An 18721-nucleotide genomic window follows, 5' to 3' on the forward strand; every position below is an offset into this window, starting at 1 on the left:
TGAAATGTTAACCTTCTGTAGTGTGGTAGTGAAAGGCTTAACCTTCTGTAGTGTGGTAGTGAAAGGCTTAACCTTCTGTAGCGTGGTAGTGAAATATTAACCTTCTGTAGTGGTAGTGAAAGGTTAACCTTTTGTAGTGTGGTAGTGAAAGGTTAACCTTCTGTAGCATGGTAGTGAAAGGTTAACATGTAGTGTGGTGGTGAAATGTTAACCTTCTGTAGTGTGGTAGTGAAATATTAACCTTCTGTAGTGGTAGTGAAAGGTTAACCTCCTGTAGTGGTAGTGAAAGGGTTAAATATGGGTAAACACTGAACTGAAATGACGACACAGTATTTTATATTTATATTATTGTTTATTAATTCTTCAGTTTCTGGTCACAACCTGTGGGAGGAAACACAACACTGTTACAAAACAAGTCCTTCCTTGTTGGAGTTTAGGGATAGTTCAGTTGTTTTCTTTTTTTTTAAGAGGGCTGGGACTCATTTCAGTCACTCATTTCATGCATGGTTTCAGAGATTTCGGAGGCAGAAATAATTTGCATTAGTGGAAGTCAATAGGGGCTCAAACCATGGTCTATATATATCCAAGTTCTTATATGTAGTTAAAGGTGCTATAGATAATTTTTTTATGTAGAGCTATTGTTTTTTCTTAATACATTATTATAATAATACATCCACAGAGCTTTTAGAAATGTGTGGAATAGGGCGGCTGGGTAGCGCAGTGGAGAATGCACTCGCCTACCACCGCAAAGACTGGGATCGAATCCAGCTGTCAGCGGTACCTCCGGCTTGGTCAGTCCCTACTAACACAATTGGCAGTGTTAGCGGGTGGGAACCCGGCGGGGTATGTTGGTTCCTAGTCGGTTGGGGCGCCTGTTCAGCAGGGAGGGGATCGGGGGGGAAATAGCGTGAACCTCCGCACGCGTTACATTCCCCCAGTGAGAGTCCTCGCTGTCAGGTGAAAAGCGGCTGGCTGACTCCACATGTATCGGAGGAGGCATGTGGTAGTTCTACACCCTCCCTAGGCCGACAGTGGGGCAATGCGCGCAACAACCAGGAAGGGAATTGGTATAACGACTAAATTGGGATGGGAGCAAAAAATACAGAAAAAGTGAAAAAAAAGAAAAAGAAAGGTGTGGAATAAAAATATTGACTCTCTTCCCCCCCCTCCCCACATGGAATGCACCTGATTGGATGACGTGCTGGTGCTCTAGTGGCTGAATGTTATCTATAGCATCTTTAACTACAGTATGTTATGTATTCTATGTAGTTAAAAGGAAGCTGTTTCAAGTTTCAAGTTTCAAGTTTCTTTAATAGTTGTCATACAGAAGTACAGAATACTTTTATACAAAATGCTTCTGTTAACCTGTAACCAGTTTTTTTATGTGGTTATAGACAGTCCCCATTGACTTTAATTGGCATTGTTGACACTTGACAAACGCTGATTATGTCTGCATCCAATATCTCTAAAATGGTGCAATACCTTATTTTAGGACGGGCTGAAAAAATTACTCTCAGTTTGTGACTAAGCTTCTTTAACCTGTTAACACATTGGCGGCCAGACCCGAGATTTCTCGGGTAAACTTTCCAGCGGTTGAGTCAACTTGAGTGCCAGACCAGAGATTTCTCGAGTTTTGATCCTTTGATATTTTTCCTCTGATCCCTGTTCGAAATCATCATCCGGATCATTCTAGCTGTCCCTGGGTCGTTTGTATATGTTTGAATTGCAATGCCGATCGACTATTACCAGGTGGCAGTATCGTCTGTGTCTGAACTGGAATGGCTTGGTGTTGATACACGTCTTCCTTTCTTTTATTTTTTTTTGGTAGGGGGCTCCTCCTGCTTGAACAGATATTCACATTGATCGCCTCGAAATTCCATTGCCTAAGCGTATTTTACCATCGAAACGTGTATAAACATATACACTGGTAATCGCGATGGCGATGCGATCACTTGGAATTATTCTTTTTGGAATACCTTCTGGCTAAGGTATGGTATATTCTAGTCTATTTTACCGAATCTGAAACGTGTTTTTCTAACTCACAGTTCTGTGTTTCACCGGACGTAAAACATGCTCGGCAAACACGATCACAGTTTTGAGTTAAAACGACCCCCCCCTTGATGATTTTGTGAAGGTACATGTTATATACCTTGTATTTGGGGGTTCAGGGAATCAACCAGAACGATTCATGCTTATTGCACATAACGCGTTTTATCTCGCGACCTATGAAAAAAGACTGGATTATCTTGGAAATGTGCATTGTTTAGCGTGTAATAAACTACAAACTACAGTGTCTAGAAACAAACAATTTTTTCCATGTTGCACTACAAGTAATGTCTGTCAAATGAGCCACACCATTGTCTCCACAGCTATAATGCAGAACACACACAGCTTTGCAAATATAGTGAAACGCAGCGGAAACTACTATCAAGCTGGCCATCTAGCGGTAGAGATAACCGCTAAGTGTGGCACTCAAAGTGGGGGACCCTGCTTTTTTTGTATCATAAATCGATGAATAGAGACCGTATTAGATCCGTATTAGAGCCCCGGGAGTCATGTACGTGTCGTGTACTTTGCCGTGTACTTTGGCGCACGCCTCACATATCGTCATGTAACTCGAGAACCGCTGAACGGATTTTGTCGCCTGAAATGGCAATCGACAGGCAACAAATAGGGCTTTAATATATAAATACACACCGAGCCGCTAGAGGTTGGCAAAGTGGCGTGTCGTGAAGTGTCCTCAAGAGGGCCCACATGTGCCCTTGGATTTATTAATGTTGTGTTTCTTTTTCAAATGTAAAGAGTAAAGACTTTAACCCTATCGAAACAGCAGTCAAAGTGTATATTTTCATTTTTACAAATGTTTTTAAGATTTACCAAAAATTATATCTAAATTATTATTATATCTCTTTTATTGTAAAACCACGAGGAAATGACTACATCCAGATGTAACACTGCCATTGGAAAGAGGAGCCTTTTCCCTATCCATAGATGGATGATTTGGCCATAATAAGGTCAAGTTCAAGGTCAAATATGAATTTATAATTCAAATGGATTATAATTTATTACTGTATCTACAAATCCTTCTGTTTAATCATCTTCCATTTATTCATTTGCTTAGATTTTTTTGTACACTTGATCTCAAGAAGGTGCTGAATGAGCTCAGTGAGCATAATCAAAATAACCTCAATGTTTTCATGGTGTTATTCACCGGCAAAGATGCTAAATAAATATCATAATTTATATTCACCTTTGTTTCATCACAATTTACTCAAGCCTAGTAACAGACACAATATTTCTGACACTGGGAATACATTCCCCCAGGTCCCTAGATGTGCCTAGATACCAAGAACATGCCAATTGACCTTGTAGAAGTGGAGCAATCTTCCATTTACTTGGGCATGTACCTTTAGGCGGAATTTCTGAAAATAGGGCTACAGCTTAACTCATTGACCGCCACGCTGTTTTCCCATCTCTACTCAATGGCGCCAGTGTTATTGACCATTTTAGCGATGTTTGCAGACCCATCGTGTGTTCTGTATTATAGCTATGGAGACAATAGTATGGCTCAGGGATTTGACAGGCATTGTTTATAGTCCAACACTGACTAACCAATTCATTTCTACATACTTTAGTTTGTGCGCTTTTCCATGCTAAACATCGCCCCTTTCCAAAAGAATCCGGTCTTTTTTCCTAGATTGCGAGATATGACGTGTTATATGCATTATGCCAAAATCGTTCAGGTTGCTCGCCTGAAACTCCAAATATTTCCAAATCAAATCGGGGGATCGTTTTACCTCGAAACTGCGATCGTTACCAAAAGCATGTTTTAGGTCCGGTAAAATACGACACTGGGATCGGTACAAAAGCATGTTTTAGGTAAAAAAAAAAAAGAGGGGGGTGGGGGAAACTGTACATTGGAGGGGGTTGGGTTTGGACATTTACCAGGGCCAGTTTCGAATTGCAGTCTCCCGTAGGTGCTCTTTGAGAGTGGTTTTGAAAGTGGGTAGTGATTCACATTCCTTTACAGCTTTGGGTAGGGCATTCCACATTGATGTGGCATAATTGCGAAACGTGTTTAGTCCCTTGTTTGAGCCGAATCTGGGTTTAACATGATTTGTGGAGCTCCCTCTGGTGTTGTGGTCGTGGTATTCACTGACCTTTTGGGAAGTATTTTGACATGTACATGGGTACCTTAGTGGTGTAGTGTATCTTGTAGACCAGGCCCATTGCAAGTTGCTGTACTCTGTCGTCTACTCTAAGCCATCTTAGGTTGTCAAAGTGGGCAGGGGTGAGGTGGGTTCGAGGAGTAAGGTCAAGCAGTAGTATGACCAGTTTGTTTTGTGATGTTTGTAATTTAGTTTTTAGCGCCTTTGAGGTGCTTTGGTACCATGAGGTGCAAGCATATTCGTAGTACCCTTGAATGAGTGCTCCTGCCAGAGTCTTCAGGGTATTTTTGTTTACCAGAGGAGATCCGGTACAAGAATCTAGTTTGTTGGTTGACTTTTTTTTTTATTACATTGGATGCCATTTTGTCACAGGAAAGATTTGCCTCTAGGATGGAACCCGACCGATTGCTATGTCCTGATCCACTTTGAGGGGGAAGCAGCTGGAGGTAACTTAGTACTGGAAGACAACCGATATCCCCAGTTCAAAAGGTAGGCGATACTGCCACCTGGCAGAAGTGTCCACTCACTGTGTCGATCCAGTCGATGTAGGAGCTGACTTGTGTGAAGACGCTGGGTTTCCGGGACATGTTACAGGTGGGAGGCCCGAAACTCACCACTCCATTGACAGCCCAGGAGCCGTCGGCATTCTGGCAGTTCAGAGGCCCACCAGAGTCACCCTGTAGAGAGGGGGCACACAGTGAGGCGCTGGGTGAGAAGTACATTTACATTTAGTCATTTAGCTGACGCTTTTATCCAAAGCGACTTACAAGTTCTGTACGACGAGTCATCAGGAAGGGTACAACTCTTATCAGCTGAGTAACAATGTTCATAAAAGTGAGAAGTATCTTCAAGAGAGAAGGAACGTCGTCCTCACACCATCTAAATAGCTTGTGATGTGAATTTAATTTCGGGGCACAACGTTTGGCCGCTGTGTGATTGATTGATTGATTGATTGATTGATTGATTGATTGATTGATTGATTGAAAACTGTATTAACAGATTGCAGAATGGGTACAATACAGTACGGTTCAATACAAACAATTGTTAAGAGGATGCAGACCAGAAAAAGACTTTCGTTTTGTTTACATCAGGGTCCCCCATTTTCAATTCATCAAGACATTTATGACATGCATGACATACAGATATACAGTACTGTTTAAGAGAAAGAGATCTTACAGGAAAAATATATACATTCGAAGGGGAAGAAACTGTACATTGGAGGGGGTTGGGTGGGGGGTTGGGTTTGGACATTTACCAGGGCCAGTTTCTAATTGCAGCCACCCGTAGGTGCTTATTGAGAGCGGTTTTGAAGGAGGGTAGGGATTCACATTATTTTATGGCTGTGGGTAGGGCGTTCCACATTGTTGTGGCATAATTGCAAAATGTGTTTAGTCCCATCACTAGTAAAGTCAAGACGTTCTTCTTGTGGAAACAGAGATCAGACTGTGGACACCACCACATCTGTAAGTACAATTATGTTGACATTGTTTTCCTCTTATTGCTCCTTCATTGCAGCAGCGCCACTCGAAAGGAGCCTTGAAGTTGTACAATCCCAGCTTAATTGTAAAAAAAATTCAAATGTTTCACATTTGTAGTACTTTACCATCTCCATGGTCAACTAACTGCTACCATCTGCAGCGGTTATGACATAATTATGCAAAAATATGTAAACACAACGGAGGATCCATTACAGACCACAATACATGTAAAAATGTATTGTTGTGTGTAACCAATGTGATGTTTTTCATTACAGTAATTACATAACTCCACCAGTGGCGGCTGGTCCATAGAGGGCGCTAGGGCGGCGCCCCCCCTGGTGGAAAGAAGAAGAAGAAAGAATTGTTTGTGCGTCCTATTCACCCCCCCTGGCCCCCTCCCCTCTCTTTTCTTGGGCACTAGACATCAGCGCCAGCGTCAGTGCGCAACTCACAGGGCAACATGCAACTAAATTTAATCCAATCAGCGTCTTCAAATACGATATCCGAGGGCGCTTTTCTCTAGCGCTCGAAGTAGTCACTCTATTGGCTGAGCGTGGCACGTGACATCACGTCCCGAATCACGTCGAGGGTCCACCAGGAAAATACCACCATGCATACACTCGGCTAGTAGTTGTTAGGAAATTGATAATAATCACAAGATACTGTACATTCATAGTGTTGGATCTAACTAAATGGATTTATATGGACACTTTTTTTTATTATTTTTTTATCTTTATATTTAATTTTTTTTTTATGATTTTCTCCCCGTCCCAATTAGTCGTTGTGCCAATTCCCCCCCCCTCCCCTACCTGGTTGCTGTATGCATGTTCTCCTACGAGTCGGTACAAGGGTGTCCCGAGTCGATCGCACGCTTCCTCCGAGACGTGCGCCGACAGCCAGTGACGTCTTTTCACTTGGCAGCGAGGACTCTCATTGGTGAAGTGTAACGCATGGGAGGGCACGCTATCTCCACCAAGTCCTGCCCCGCTTAGCAAGCGCCGAGACCTGACCTGTAGGCGTCGCTGTCCACAACGCCAGATTCCCACCCGCCAGCTTCCCCACCCCCTAATACTGCCAATTGTATTAGTGTGAACGGCTAGCCAAGCTGGTGGCAACGCCGAGAGCTGGGCTCGAACCCAGCATCTCCTGCGTTGGTGACGAGCACAATCTCCGCTACGCCACCTGACCGCACTATATGGACACTTTTAAGCCCGGACCACAAAGCTTCTTGAAGGGTTAAGCGTGACACGCTGACGCAACGGCTCGAAGCTCTTCCAACGTGATGCAGCAAAACAAGTGAGTCTATAACAATATACTGTTCTGTAGTTACTGAAACTGATTGAATATGGCAAGATTCAAGAGGTGTATTTTTCACATACATACACAAGGCATACAGTGAAATGAGGGTGGCCACTGGCCATGGCCGCTTCGATAGTAAATAGAATAAAGTAGAAGATAATAAAATAGCCGCGATAATAAAAGGCACCGCGGCTCTCTCTCTCTCTCTCTCTCTCCCTCTCTCTCTTTCTCTCTCTCTCTCGCTCTCAGAATGCAGTACGCTCCGAGACTCGCGCCGCGCGCGTAATGAGTCGCTCTCTCTCGAACGTAGTGAGCGCTCCGTAGTATGATCATGATCATTATGATCGACTGGAATAAAAAAAAAAATAGGTTTACTACTTACATACTGTAGTTGTCTCCTTTGTTCATTAACACTTTCAGCGGCAGTCGTTTTAAGATAAGATAAGATAAGATATTCCTTTATTGATCCCCTTGGGGAAATTCAGGCATCATAGCAGCATGGGGGGGAGGGGGGGGGGTACAGGTAGTAAAACAACACAGTATACAAGTAGTAAAAAACAACACAGGCAGTGTAAACAATTTGATCAATATGGTCAATATAATTTACTAGCTGAGGAATATTCACATTATTCACAGTGTCACATAAGGTGCAGTATGCATGAGGTAGTGTTATAATTTACTATCTACTGAGTATACATTATTCACAGTATCACGGTATCCACTGAAGTATACATTATTCACAGTATCACAGTATCCACATAGGGTGCAGTAAGCCTAAGGTAGTGTAGGTTGTCCTCCTTGGGTTCCTATAAGTCCCAGGTCAATGTCTGGTACAGTAGCAGTCGCTGTCGCTGCCCCCTGTTGTGGAGCCTGGAGGCTGCTAGTCGCTGCCCACTGTTGTGGAGCCTGATGGCCGCTGGTATGAAGGACTGTCCGAGGCGGTTAGTTGAGTGTCGGGGGGGAATGAGTCTGTGGCTGAACGAGCTTCTCATCTTGACTAGCTCGTCGTAGAGGGGGTGGTAGGGGTTCTCCATGATGGCATCCAGCTTCCTTATCATCCCCCTCTCTACCATCACCTCAAGTCTAGGTAGCTCGACTCCCACCACGGAGCTAGCCTTCCTCACCAGCTTGTTGAGCTTGTTGGTGTCCCTTGAGTTGATGTAGCCTCCCCAGCATGCCACAGCATAGAAGAGGATGCTGGCCACAACAGACTGGTAAAAAGACTGCAGCAGTTTGTTGCACACATTGAAGGACCTGAGTCTCCTCAGGAAGAACAGCCTGCTCTGTCCCTTCCTGTAGAGGGCCTCTGTGTTGTCCGACCAGTCCAGTTTATTGTTCAGGTGTACCCCAAGGAACTTGTATGAGTCCACCATCTCCACATCCACCCCTCGGATGGAGATGGGAATCGGGGGGGGGCCATCCTTATCCATCCTTGTAGTCAATGGGCCACACTTTAAAAGATAGGGACTTTCACTGTGCGTCACGATGTTTGCAGGACTATATCTATATTATAGCTATGGAGACAATACTATACTCATTTGACAGTCACTATCTCTCGTCCAACATGTAAAAAATTGAAATTTTTCATGTATACGTTCACGTATTATCCCGTGGTGAATATAGTTTCAGAGTGATCGTGGCTAATTCGTGGAAGCTGCGTTATGTAGCGATATGTGAATTTTGCTAAAGGCGTTTGCGTTGCTCGCCTGGACATGTTACTATTTCCAAATCAAAGGTATATAATAGGTATTATGTTTAATCATAAATGCATCAAAAGGGGGGGGGGGGGTCGTTTTTTGATGCTCTGATCGTCTCTGATGTAGTTTTTAATACTACATAATGTTGATCGTTGCGATCGATGTGAAATCATTGTTGGATCAAAGTAGGATTGATGTCATATAGTCCTTACCTTTACTAGGAGGTATCCCAAAAAGAATATTCCAATTGTCTGATCGCAATTTCCAGTATTGATGTCCATCGGGTCCCTGACATGAACTGGCACAAAATATGCATGCAGTGTGCTGAACGCGTTTCAAAGTGCTCGGATGAAGCGATTAACTTGGCTTGGTCTAAATTCTCCACCCGGACCATATAATGTAACACACAGTGTGAAATAAGGGTCAAAGGGTGGGCGATACTGCCACCTAGCAGGATTCGGCCGGCATTGCACTCTCTGCGTCTCATAATGAGTCCCAATGATACACTGAGGTCCGTGAGACTGTAATGAATAAAAGAAAAAACTATGAAAACGATCGAAAACCCGACTATACTTTGGTTTTGGTGCTCAACGCATGGCGAGATAACCCGACTATAGTCGTGGTTGGCCGTGAATTAGTTAATGTTACCTAAATGTCATAAGTGAATTGTATAGAAACAACTCACCAAAAGTGACTATTGTACAACTGATTTGACAAAAAAAATCTACCAAGGGGGGGGGGGGGGGCCCTTCAACAGTTTTTTTGTAAGCAATTTGAACATTTTAAATATACATACTGCATTTGGAAACATGACCTATACATGTACGATATAGCCTACTATACAGTAATGCAGCTTGTACACATCAGTCTTGCCCCCCGCCCCCAAAGAAGAAAATAAAAATCCTTTGGAACCTTCAGCAAACTGTGCACTCTGCACTGGCCTATATAGGTGTGGTCACATCATTCGCAACAAGTGTCTTACATTTTGAGTCGTTGTGTTTAATAAATGACACCAGATGTGTTCATTGTGTTCAACTTTTGCTGACTGTGGCTATCATTTTGCATGACATGAGCTTCAATGTGCACATTTTATCAGAGATTTTTGCAACATGTGTTTTAGCAAGACAAAATGTGTTTAGAGAGAGAAAATGGGATTGAGTTTTGTGTGATTGTGTCTACAGGTGAAATGTGTTTATGGTTATGCCAAATGGGGGCTAGTTTTATTGAATGTGTTTAGGGAACTGGTCATTTGCTTTGGGGAATTGTGTGTTGTGTTTTAGCAATCGTGAAAAACTGTAATCACCTGCAGATTTGCCATCATAGCAACCAATCACACTAGGTCCATGGATTTAATCTGAAAGCTTCATGTATTATGATACTAACTCGACATCTCCTTTCAATGAACAGAGAGCCACGCCCCCTCAACATACTGTGAGTTGGCTGTGCTCAGAGAGGACAAATCAGTTAAACAGTTAAAACAAATCACAGCATACATCTGAAGCTGAAAGAATTACACTCCTGACATTAACATTATAATGAGCTCTTTTACGAGGGTGTTTTTCGAGTGTGTGGAGCAGGACTCTTGTCCCATTTGGCAAGTTGTCGTTTGAAAATAAGGTCCTACAGGAAGAAGGTGACGTCGCCCTCTTCCCAAAGTTAGATGCCATGATAAATAGGCTAATTAAAGGAAGACGCTTTGTCCAGGTTTTACGGCCCAATTACGTTCAACAAAATAATGAGCCAAATGCTGCTTTCCGGTGGAGTTTCTATTTTAAAAAGAACAGAACATTCTGCGAACTCAGTTTACAATTTAGTAATTTAGCTGACAGCAGGAGGGGTACATATCTGGCAGCTAAGGGTCAGTGGCATTGTCAAATAGTAACGAGCTTGAGTGTTACACTCTGAGTGCATAGTAGTATAGACATATTAGCAAGATAGGTAGTAGTATAAGAATAGTAGCATAGTAGTAGGGTACATAATAGTAAAAAGACAGTACGTGGGTTAGGTGTTGTTTTTTGTTGTTTTTTATTATATTATAATTGTATTATAATAAATATGGTATTATTATTATATTATTGTAATTATGTTATTATAATTATTATATTATTATCATTATTATACATATTTTATTGTTATATTATTTTAGTATTTCAGATATTGTAACTTGCCATGCAGCTGGACACCATGCCGTCCCCTCCGGCGCAGACCATCTTGTCCGTGGCCAGGACACCCCACCAGTTCCTATTGCTGCATGTCTCATGGTCCACCACAGGTAGGAGGGCCTGCTGCAGCCTAGTGGCCAGGAGACCTTCAGCTGGGGAGAACAGACCAACACAACTCAACAAGGATCTTCCTTAAATGCATAATTCATGCTATTCGTCATACTGGATATCCACAGATCCACCTATAGTTAGCCACAAACTATTGCAAAGTCAACAGGGTCACGCTCCAGTCTGTACAAGCCCCGGTATCGACGCTGAAACCTACTCTGCGGTGCACTCGAAGTAGATTTCAGCATTGTTTTCAGGGCCTGTACAGACAAGAGCATGACCCCATTAACCTTGCAACTATCCAGAGCTGCGGGTATCCAGTATGAACAACAGTATGGACTGAGCTGAGAAAGGACTCTACCTATCAGCAACATTATTGGTAAGTAAGAAATAGGGCTATGATTTAAAAAAAAAAACTGAACTATTCTGGGACGCTTAGCCGCAGATAACCGTAGAAGATTATTGCATGTAATTGACAACAGTAAGGACAATATAACTCTGGTCACAATTATGTCTTTAGACGCCATGAAGGCCTTCGATCAGACCAGTTTTTGGCATACAGTAGGCAGTATAGACAATGCTAAGGGTGCAACCAACCCAAATGGGGAGACAAAAGAAAGTTAAACTTATTTAAAAAAAAATTATATATATAATACTACTAATACTACTAGTTAACACTGTTATTTTGAAATATTAAATAACCCCACAACAACCAGCATAACTCTATACCACATAGCCTATTAAATTATAATTTCCTAGTTCATGCCCCCTCCAGCCAGGCAAATATACTTTACCTGCGCCCCCCCTCTCTGGGCAATGGTAACGTGTGGCTATCTGACGTGACCCTCGCATTATATGCTATCAACATGTCGAAAAGAGGGCGCCACGGTGGCGCACCACATTACTGCGCTTGCAGTATAATCGCAGCGTCCGGGGTGCTTCTATACTTTAAGCAAGTGGCTTGTCCGTCCGCGTTCCGTTTTGCGCTCTGATTGGCCACGCATGTTTCTGGTCATGTGACATGTGCGCCAATCGTGGGACGGCAAGTTTTTGGACGGTTAAGCTTAGGCGCTCTTTCGAAGTTGGTTAAGGTTAGAGTTTGTCTTAGAGCATGGCGATAGAACGCCTGCCCTGATTCCAAACTCTAACCTTAACCAATTGCGAAAGAGTCGCCTAAGCTTAACCAGTGATAAACTAGGCGTTAGGTAGTTTGCAGGCTGTTAGACCCGGAAATAGGCGCAGAACTTGCCGTCCCACGATTGGCGCACATGTCACATGACCAGAAACGTGCGTGGCCAATCAGAGCGCAAAACGGGAACGCGGAAGGACAAGCCACTTGCTTAAAGCATAGACGCGTCCGGGGTTCGAATCCGGCCCGGGGACCTATGCTGCATGTCCTCCCCATCTTCACCCAACTTTACTCTCTGCCTGTCCTGATCAAAAGCTGTAAAAATGCAAAAGAAAGTCATTATTATTTAAATAAAATTATTATTTTATTTAAAAAATAAAACATGTCGAGAAGACCAATGCAGTCCAGTGCTCAGTGACAGAAAATAAGGAAAGAAGAGGAGGATATACGTGAAAAGGTCAGAGGTACAGTAACGTTAATGTGATGAAATGAATTGTCTAGTCAGTGCAACAGTGTAACGGAGTGTAATGTTAACTTGCTAGCTAAGTAACGTTAGCTAAAAATACATAGACTAAGACTAGGCTACTGCGTCACTCCGATAGACTAGAATGGTCATATCTATGGACGGTACTGGAGGGGACTTGGAAAGAAATATAATGATTAAAGTACTTTACGCCCCCCGTCACCAATGATAATGAAATATGCTCCCCTCTCTTCCTGATCTCTAGATCTTCTAGACAGGGTTGTCCTTTGAGTCCCAGACTTTTCGCGTTTTCCCTCGAACCATTAGCCCAATTTATAAGACAAACTGAAGAAATCATCGCTATAGCAATTAAAGACACCCCACACAAAATTGCTCTTTATGCGGACGACTTACACATTTTTATGAAGGACCCCTCCCGATCGGCCACAAATTTATTCAGGATTATTGACGAATTCTGCAAGCTATCAGGCTTAAAAATTAATTGGCCCAAATCAGCTTGTTTACCTCTGAATGAATTGGCCAGATCGGTGCAACTACCAGCCGACATCCCCATAGTCGAACATTTTAAATACCTAGGCATCGAGATTTTCCCCACCTTAAAGGTACACACCAACTTTTGGGGAAATTAGCTTATTTGCCATCTAACCTGGAGTTAGACAAGCAGATACATACCCTTTTCTTCTCTGTGCATGCATTAGGCTTAGGGAACAGCCGCACCGTTGGCCTAGCTTAGCGTCATTCACTGGAAGTAGGTGTGCCAGTGTAGCCTAGTTCCCAACAGTCACGAAATACACTCCAAATACAACTCCCCTGACCGTATGACATTTTTACCAAGATATTTATAAAGGTACTTACGAACACGTTCGAGAATGAGGACCATTGGTTTTTGGCCACACAAAGGCAGCAGTGGAAACAATGCAGCCTGTCTAGACTTACTACAGTAGCTTAATATCGGTCTCTTGGGGAGAATGCCCATTTTCCAGATTTTCAAAGTGAACATTTTGTCTTTTCTATACTACACATATGGAGGTGCATGCAGTCACTCACCGGACACGCGTCCCCAGCCAGTGGTGTAGCAAGGAGCAGCGTGAGGCAACACGAAGCCTGAAGCAGGGAGACAGGCGGGCATGATGGTGTCAGAGAAGCTGACGGGAGAGGCCAGCTTGATCAGGGCGATGTCATTACTGCAGGAGATGAAGAACACAATGAAAACCAGTGGAGATGATATTGATGATGATGATGATCATGATGATGATCATGTATTTTTGTGCTGCTGGTGACAATATTACATCTTATGGATAAATAAAGAATCAATCAATCAATGTCAGTCAGATCATAAATCGTGACCTGCTAAGTACGCTCTTCACTTGGACTTTGTCATTATGTTCATATGCAGACGACTAGGATTTTCTTCAGATTTTGGTCCATTAACTTATTGGGCACCATGCCCGAGTAAAGTCGGGTTATCTCGCCAGCGGTTGAGCGCCATACCCGAGTATAGTCGGGTTTTGGCAATTTTTTCTTTTATTCGATTTTTTTATTCATTACAGGCTCACGGACCTCTGTGTTACCATAGGAAATCATTCTAAGATCCCGAGAGTGCAATACTGGCCGCATCCTGCTAGGTGGCAGTATTGGCCACCCTTTGAAACCTTATGTGTCGCATCTAATTTCGTCCGGGTGGAGAATTTAGACCAAGCCAAGTAAATCGCTTCAATCCGAGCACTTCGAAACGCGTTCAGCACACTTGAGGCATATCTTGTGCCACTTCATGTCAGGGACCCGATCGACATCAATACTGGAAATTGCGATCAGACAATTGGAATATTCTTTTTAGAATAACCCCGATCAAAGGTAAGGACTATCTGACGTCAATTCCACCTTGATCCTACAATGATTTCATATCGATCCAGCCGATCAACGTATGTAGTATTCAAAACGAATGCCGTTGCTAACGATCAAAGCATAAAAAAACTACCCCCCCCCCCCCTGTCATGCATTCATGATGAAACATAATACCTATTATATACCTTTGATTTGGAAATAGTAGCGTGTCCAGGCGAGCAACGCGAACGCTTTTAGCAAAATTCACATATCGCTCCACAACGCAGTTACCAGGAATTAGCCAGGATCACTCTGAAACGGTATAACACGCAAACGTATACATGAAAGAATGTATTCTTTTTCACATGTTGGACGAGGGATAGTTACTGTCAAATGAGCCACAGTATGTCTCCATAGCTATAATATAGATATAGCCCTGCAAACACCGCGACGCACAGTGAAAATCCCTATCTTTTACAGCGGTGGCCCATTGAGTACAAGGATGGCTAAAACGGCTGGCGCTGAAAGTGTTAAGAATGAATATCCTATCATTATAAATGACTATTTAGTCCATCTATGTCATAATCACAGCACAAGCTATTACTATTCTATCATTATATATGGCAATCATCATCTGAAATTTCTACTTACATGTTGAACCATGTACGGAAGTCTGTGAGGAGTGATGTTATAATGTTTATAACTAAGAACTCTGCATCATTACCGGCTTAGGAGGCTGCTATAGTCCTCATGAGTGATGATCTTGGCAACTTTCACACCAAGGGAACCCTCCTCAACCTCTGTCAGACAGTGCTTGCCCAAGTGCACTCTGTAGATGTACTTGTCTCTGTAGGACGGCAGAGGACTTGGTGTTACAAACTGTGAGCAGGCGGCGTTGTATCTTGTCTAAAAGTTTGTACCATTAAGTACAAATCTTGAGTTTAAGTTTATTTGCACATATAAATAAAAATACAATAAGAACAAGTTAAAACATTGTGCAGGAGAGGTTGAAGCCAAACATTTCTTATGAAGATACCTCCCCTTAATATCAATATTCATACAGGATAAATAAGAACTGATTATGACATTGTCAAGGCTTTTTTTAATAATGTTTATTTTTTTATAATGATAATGTAGGTGAGAGTTTTAGTTTTTCCCCCTGAAAAGTTGCTCTATTGTGCCTTCACCCATCTAGACCTAAAACGCCTGCTAAGAATGCATTATATAGCCTGCATATACACACATGTGTTTCCCCGTTTCAATGAAGTTGAAAATGCGGTGAAGAAGAAGAATTCCTCCTCGAATATTATATCACAATGACAAAACCTTTCAGAAAACAAGTGACGCATAAGATGTTAGCCTGGCATTTTAATAAATGTGGTTTATTCAGTTTATGTGGTGTTTCAGATCCACTGGAAGACAGTGGCATTGGTGAATTGGCAGAACAAACTGTAGTGACCACATTGTTGTATGACTTGGAAGGAACCCATATGTGAAAATGACTGGTATGGTCCTTTAACTATCAGTTAGAATGTATTTTCTAACATGTAGTTCCTCATTAGTTCCTAGGTACTTAACCCTTATTTGTGTCCACTGAAGTAAAGTGTTAAAATGATTTCACATGTACAGTAATGGGTAACCAACAGCAGAAAGCTATGTAAATGTAGCATAGGGTTGAATGACAAAACACTGCACTATTTGTATTCCTCCATTCAGACAACCAAGCCTCATAACCCCTTCATGCTGCACCTATAGGTTTCCCTGCCAATTTATTTATATGTATACCCCCCCCCCCCCCTGTGTTCAGTACAGTACGTACTTGATGCAGTGGGCAGCAGTGAGAACCCAGTGGTTGGAAATTAGGCTGCCTCCACAGACGTGCATCCAGCGCCCCCTGTCTTCTGCCTGGAGGGAGATCTGAGCAGGAAGGAGATATTATTATTATCCTTATTAGTAGTAGTAGTAGTAGTAGTAGTGGTAGTAGTAATAGTAGTGGTGGTGGTGGTAAGATAAGCTATTCCTCTTAGAAATTCAGGCAGCATGGGGGAAGGGGGGGGGGGGTACGGGTACATGGTAATAGTAGAAGACAATACAGGTAATAAAATTATAGTACAGTAGAAAAGAAAGAAGATAGGCAGTGTAAACAATATAATTAGATTATAATACTACTACTAATAATAATAACAATATAATATGTATGAGTAAGTAGGCAGTGTAATCAAGGTGCAGATGAGGGTCAGTATGCCCTATCAGTTATATTATACATTACAATAAATATGATTACAATAGACACTAGAATCTAAATATATACTATAATAGTAAGTAAGTATACAGTATACACAGGTGCAGTATGGATAAGGTACGTATGGTGTGATATATGTCATACATTATACGTTGTAGTCCGTTTAGGTGGGAGTCACACACTCAGTGATTAGACATTCCTAGTAGTAGTAGTAGTAGTCATAGTCATAGTAGTAGTAGTAGTAGTAGTAATAGGCTATATTATCTAATCACCATGGGATCCAATCAGTAATATGATATCTCAGGAAATGACAAGCCAAATGTAAATGGTACTAGCCAAACCAAATGTAAATTATACATCTATTATATACGTTTTCTCTTTTCTCTCTGACATATAATTATTAGATGTGTATGATATCCAATAGTGGTAGAAAGAAAACAGTGTTATACAACGGTCAATGGAAGAATGATTTTATATACAGTATGTTGCTACAGTACTAGCTCATACCTGCCAGGGCCAGCTGTGAGGCCTTGCATCCTCTCCTCCAACCACCTTGGTCACCGCAGGGGAAAAGGTAGGCAGACCGCACCCATAGGCTAAGTAAACGGTAAACAGAGTAAGGAAAACTGTAAAACCTTTTTAGCTGCCACTCTGTCATTCGGTCAGTCAGTTGGTTGGATGGTTGGTCCACAAAAAATTCCCCACCCTCTAGCAGCCACAGGTTTCACCCTAGTAGGCTGAAATGTGGCATGGAGGTGTGTGTGTGTGTGTTCATGTCAATTGGCTAAAGGGGGGTGTGGCAATGGGAGTGGCCTATCGTTTTATCTGTCTCTTGTTATGTACTAATCAAATGTACTAGTCCATAAAACACAAAAGTAATGTACATTTTTTTTTTTTTTTTCACCTCTTCTCAACTTTATTGTATCTGTGTTTAAATTGTTGAACAGAAGTGTCTTACCGCTAGCAACCAGGACAGCGAGAACCACAAACCTCATCGTGACTGTGTCCAGAACAGACTCAGTCAGAACACACTTGTATTTATACTGAATGTCAGGATGGTTCATGAAAGATCAGGAAGGTATAGTGACTGTACTGGGAACAGTGAGCAGCTCATCCAGAAAACCAAACAAGCTGAAGGGAGTGAGGGAAGAACATGTGCTTGGTGACAGCATTTTCCCATCAATGTTTTCACAAGTGATGGATCTGTGCAGATAGTGGCTGCATTGCCTCCTTTGGATCTGATTGCTTAATACTTTCATTTCTCAGTGCTAAACAGCGGCATGGTGGTGTACTGGTTAACACCGTCGCCTCACAGCTAGAAGGTTCTGGGTTCGAGTCCCACTTGGGGACCAGGTTGCCGCATTGCCAGGTACCCATGACTATCGCATATGTCTCAGGCATTCTGTAGATGACATGTGTCAACAAATGTACATGTCTGTTTGAATTTATGCTGTGCCATTGTTACTGTAAAAATTTAATGATTGTGATTGTTATAATTATTAATGAGACGATGTGCTGTATGCGTGTGTTGCTGGAATTTCCCCAAGGGGATTAATAAAGGAATATCTTATCTTATCTCCCAGGCCTTTCTGTGTGGAGTTTGCATGTTTTCCCCATGCTCGCAAGGGTTTATCCCCCCCAATAAGATAAACCCAATGGAAAAAGATGCAGAACAGATCGCTAACGCTGTCCCTAAAGTAAAGCCTTTACATTCAAAAACATTAACATTTAGAAACAAATTCATTAAAATGTCCCAATGTTATCAGGGAGTCTGTATTCAAAGTGCTTTGTAGGTTATTCCATGAGTCTGGAGCACAAAATCTGAAAGCAGTGTTTGAGTTCTGAATTGACCTGTGAGATATGTAGTGTAATCCAGTCCTGAGAGCGGGTTTGATAAGCTCCTATACATTGAAATCTAGTAGTGAAGAAATGTAATGTGGAAATGTGTTTAGGAGTGCTGATATGTTGATATATATGCTTTAAAGCAGGGGTATTCAATTAGCAAAGAGTCAGAGAAAATGTCCTCAAGCAAAGCTCTGCAACCTCATAATGTCTGACTCGCGTTATAATTCAGTGTCATATATATTGAAAGCCTAGTAGTTTTATCAACATCTGTATGTAGTCTGTCA

The 18721-nt window shown here is 42.1% G+C and overlaps 1 protein-coding gene across 1 annotated transcript; it reads right to left on the reverse strand.

Moving 5' to 3' along the window:
• Window positions 1-363: 363 nt before the first annotated feature.
• Window positions 364-17587, reverse strand: LOC311244022 (chymotrypsin-like elastase family member 2A; the record flags this gene model as incomplete). The annotated part of the gene is made up of 8 exons (XM_084333431.1): window positions 364-381; window positions 4697-4846; window positions 10812-10957; window positions 13574-13710; window positions 15075-15197; window positions 16170-16255; window positions 17100-17188; window positions 17551-17587. The coding sequence occupies 8 exons, from the start codon at window positions 17585-17587 to the stop codon at window positions 364-366; spliced, it is 786 nt and encodes a 261-aa protein (XP_084189557.1).
• Window positions 17588-18721: the final 1134 nt, after the last annotated feature.

This window comes from Notolepis coatsorum (assembly GCF_963971535.1).
Source record: "Notolepis coatsorum genome assembly, chromosome: 17".
In the NCBI taxonomy this organism is placed as follows: Eukaryota; Metazoa; Chordata; class Actinopteri; order Aulopiformes; family Paralepididae; genus Notolepis; species Notolepis coatsorum.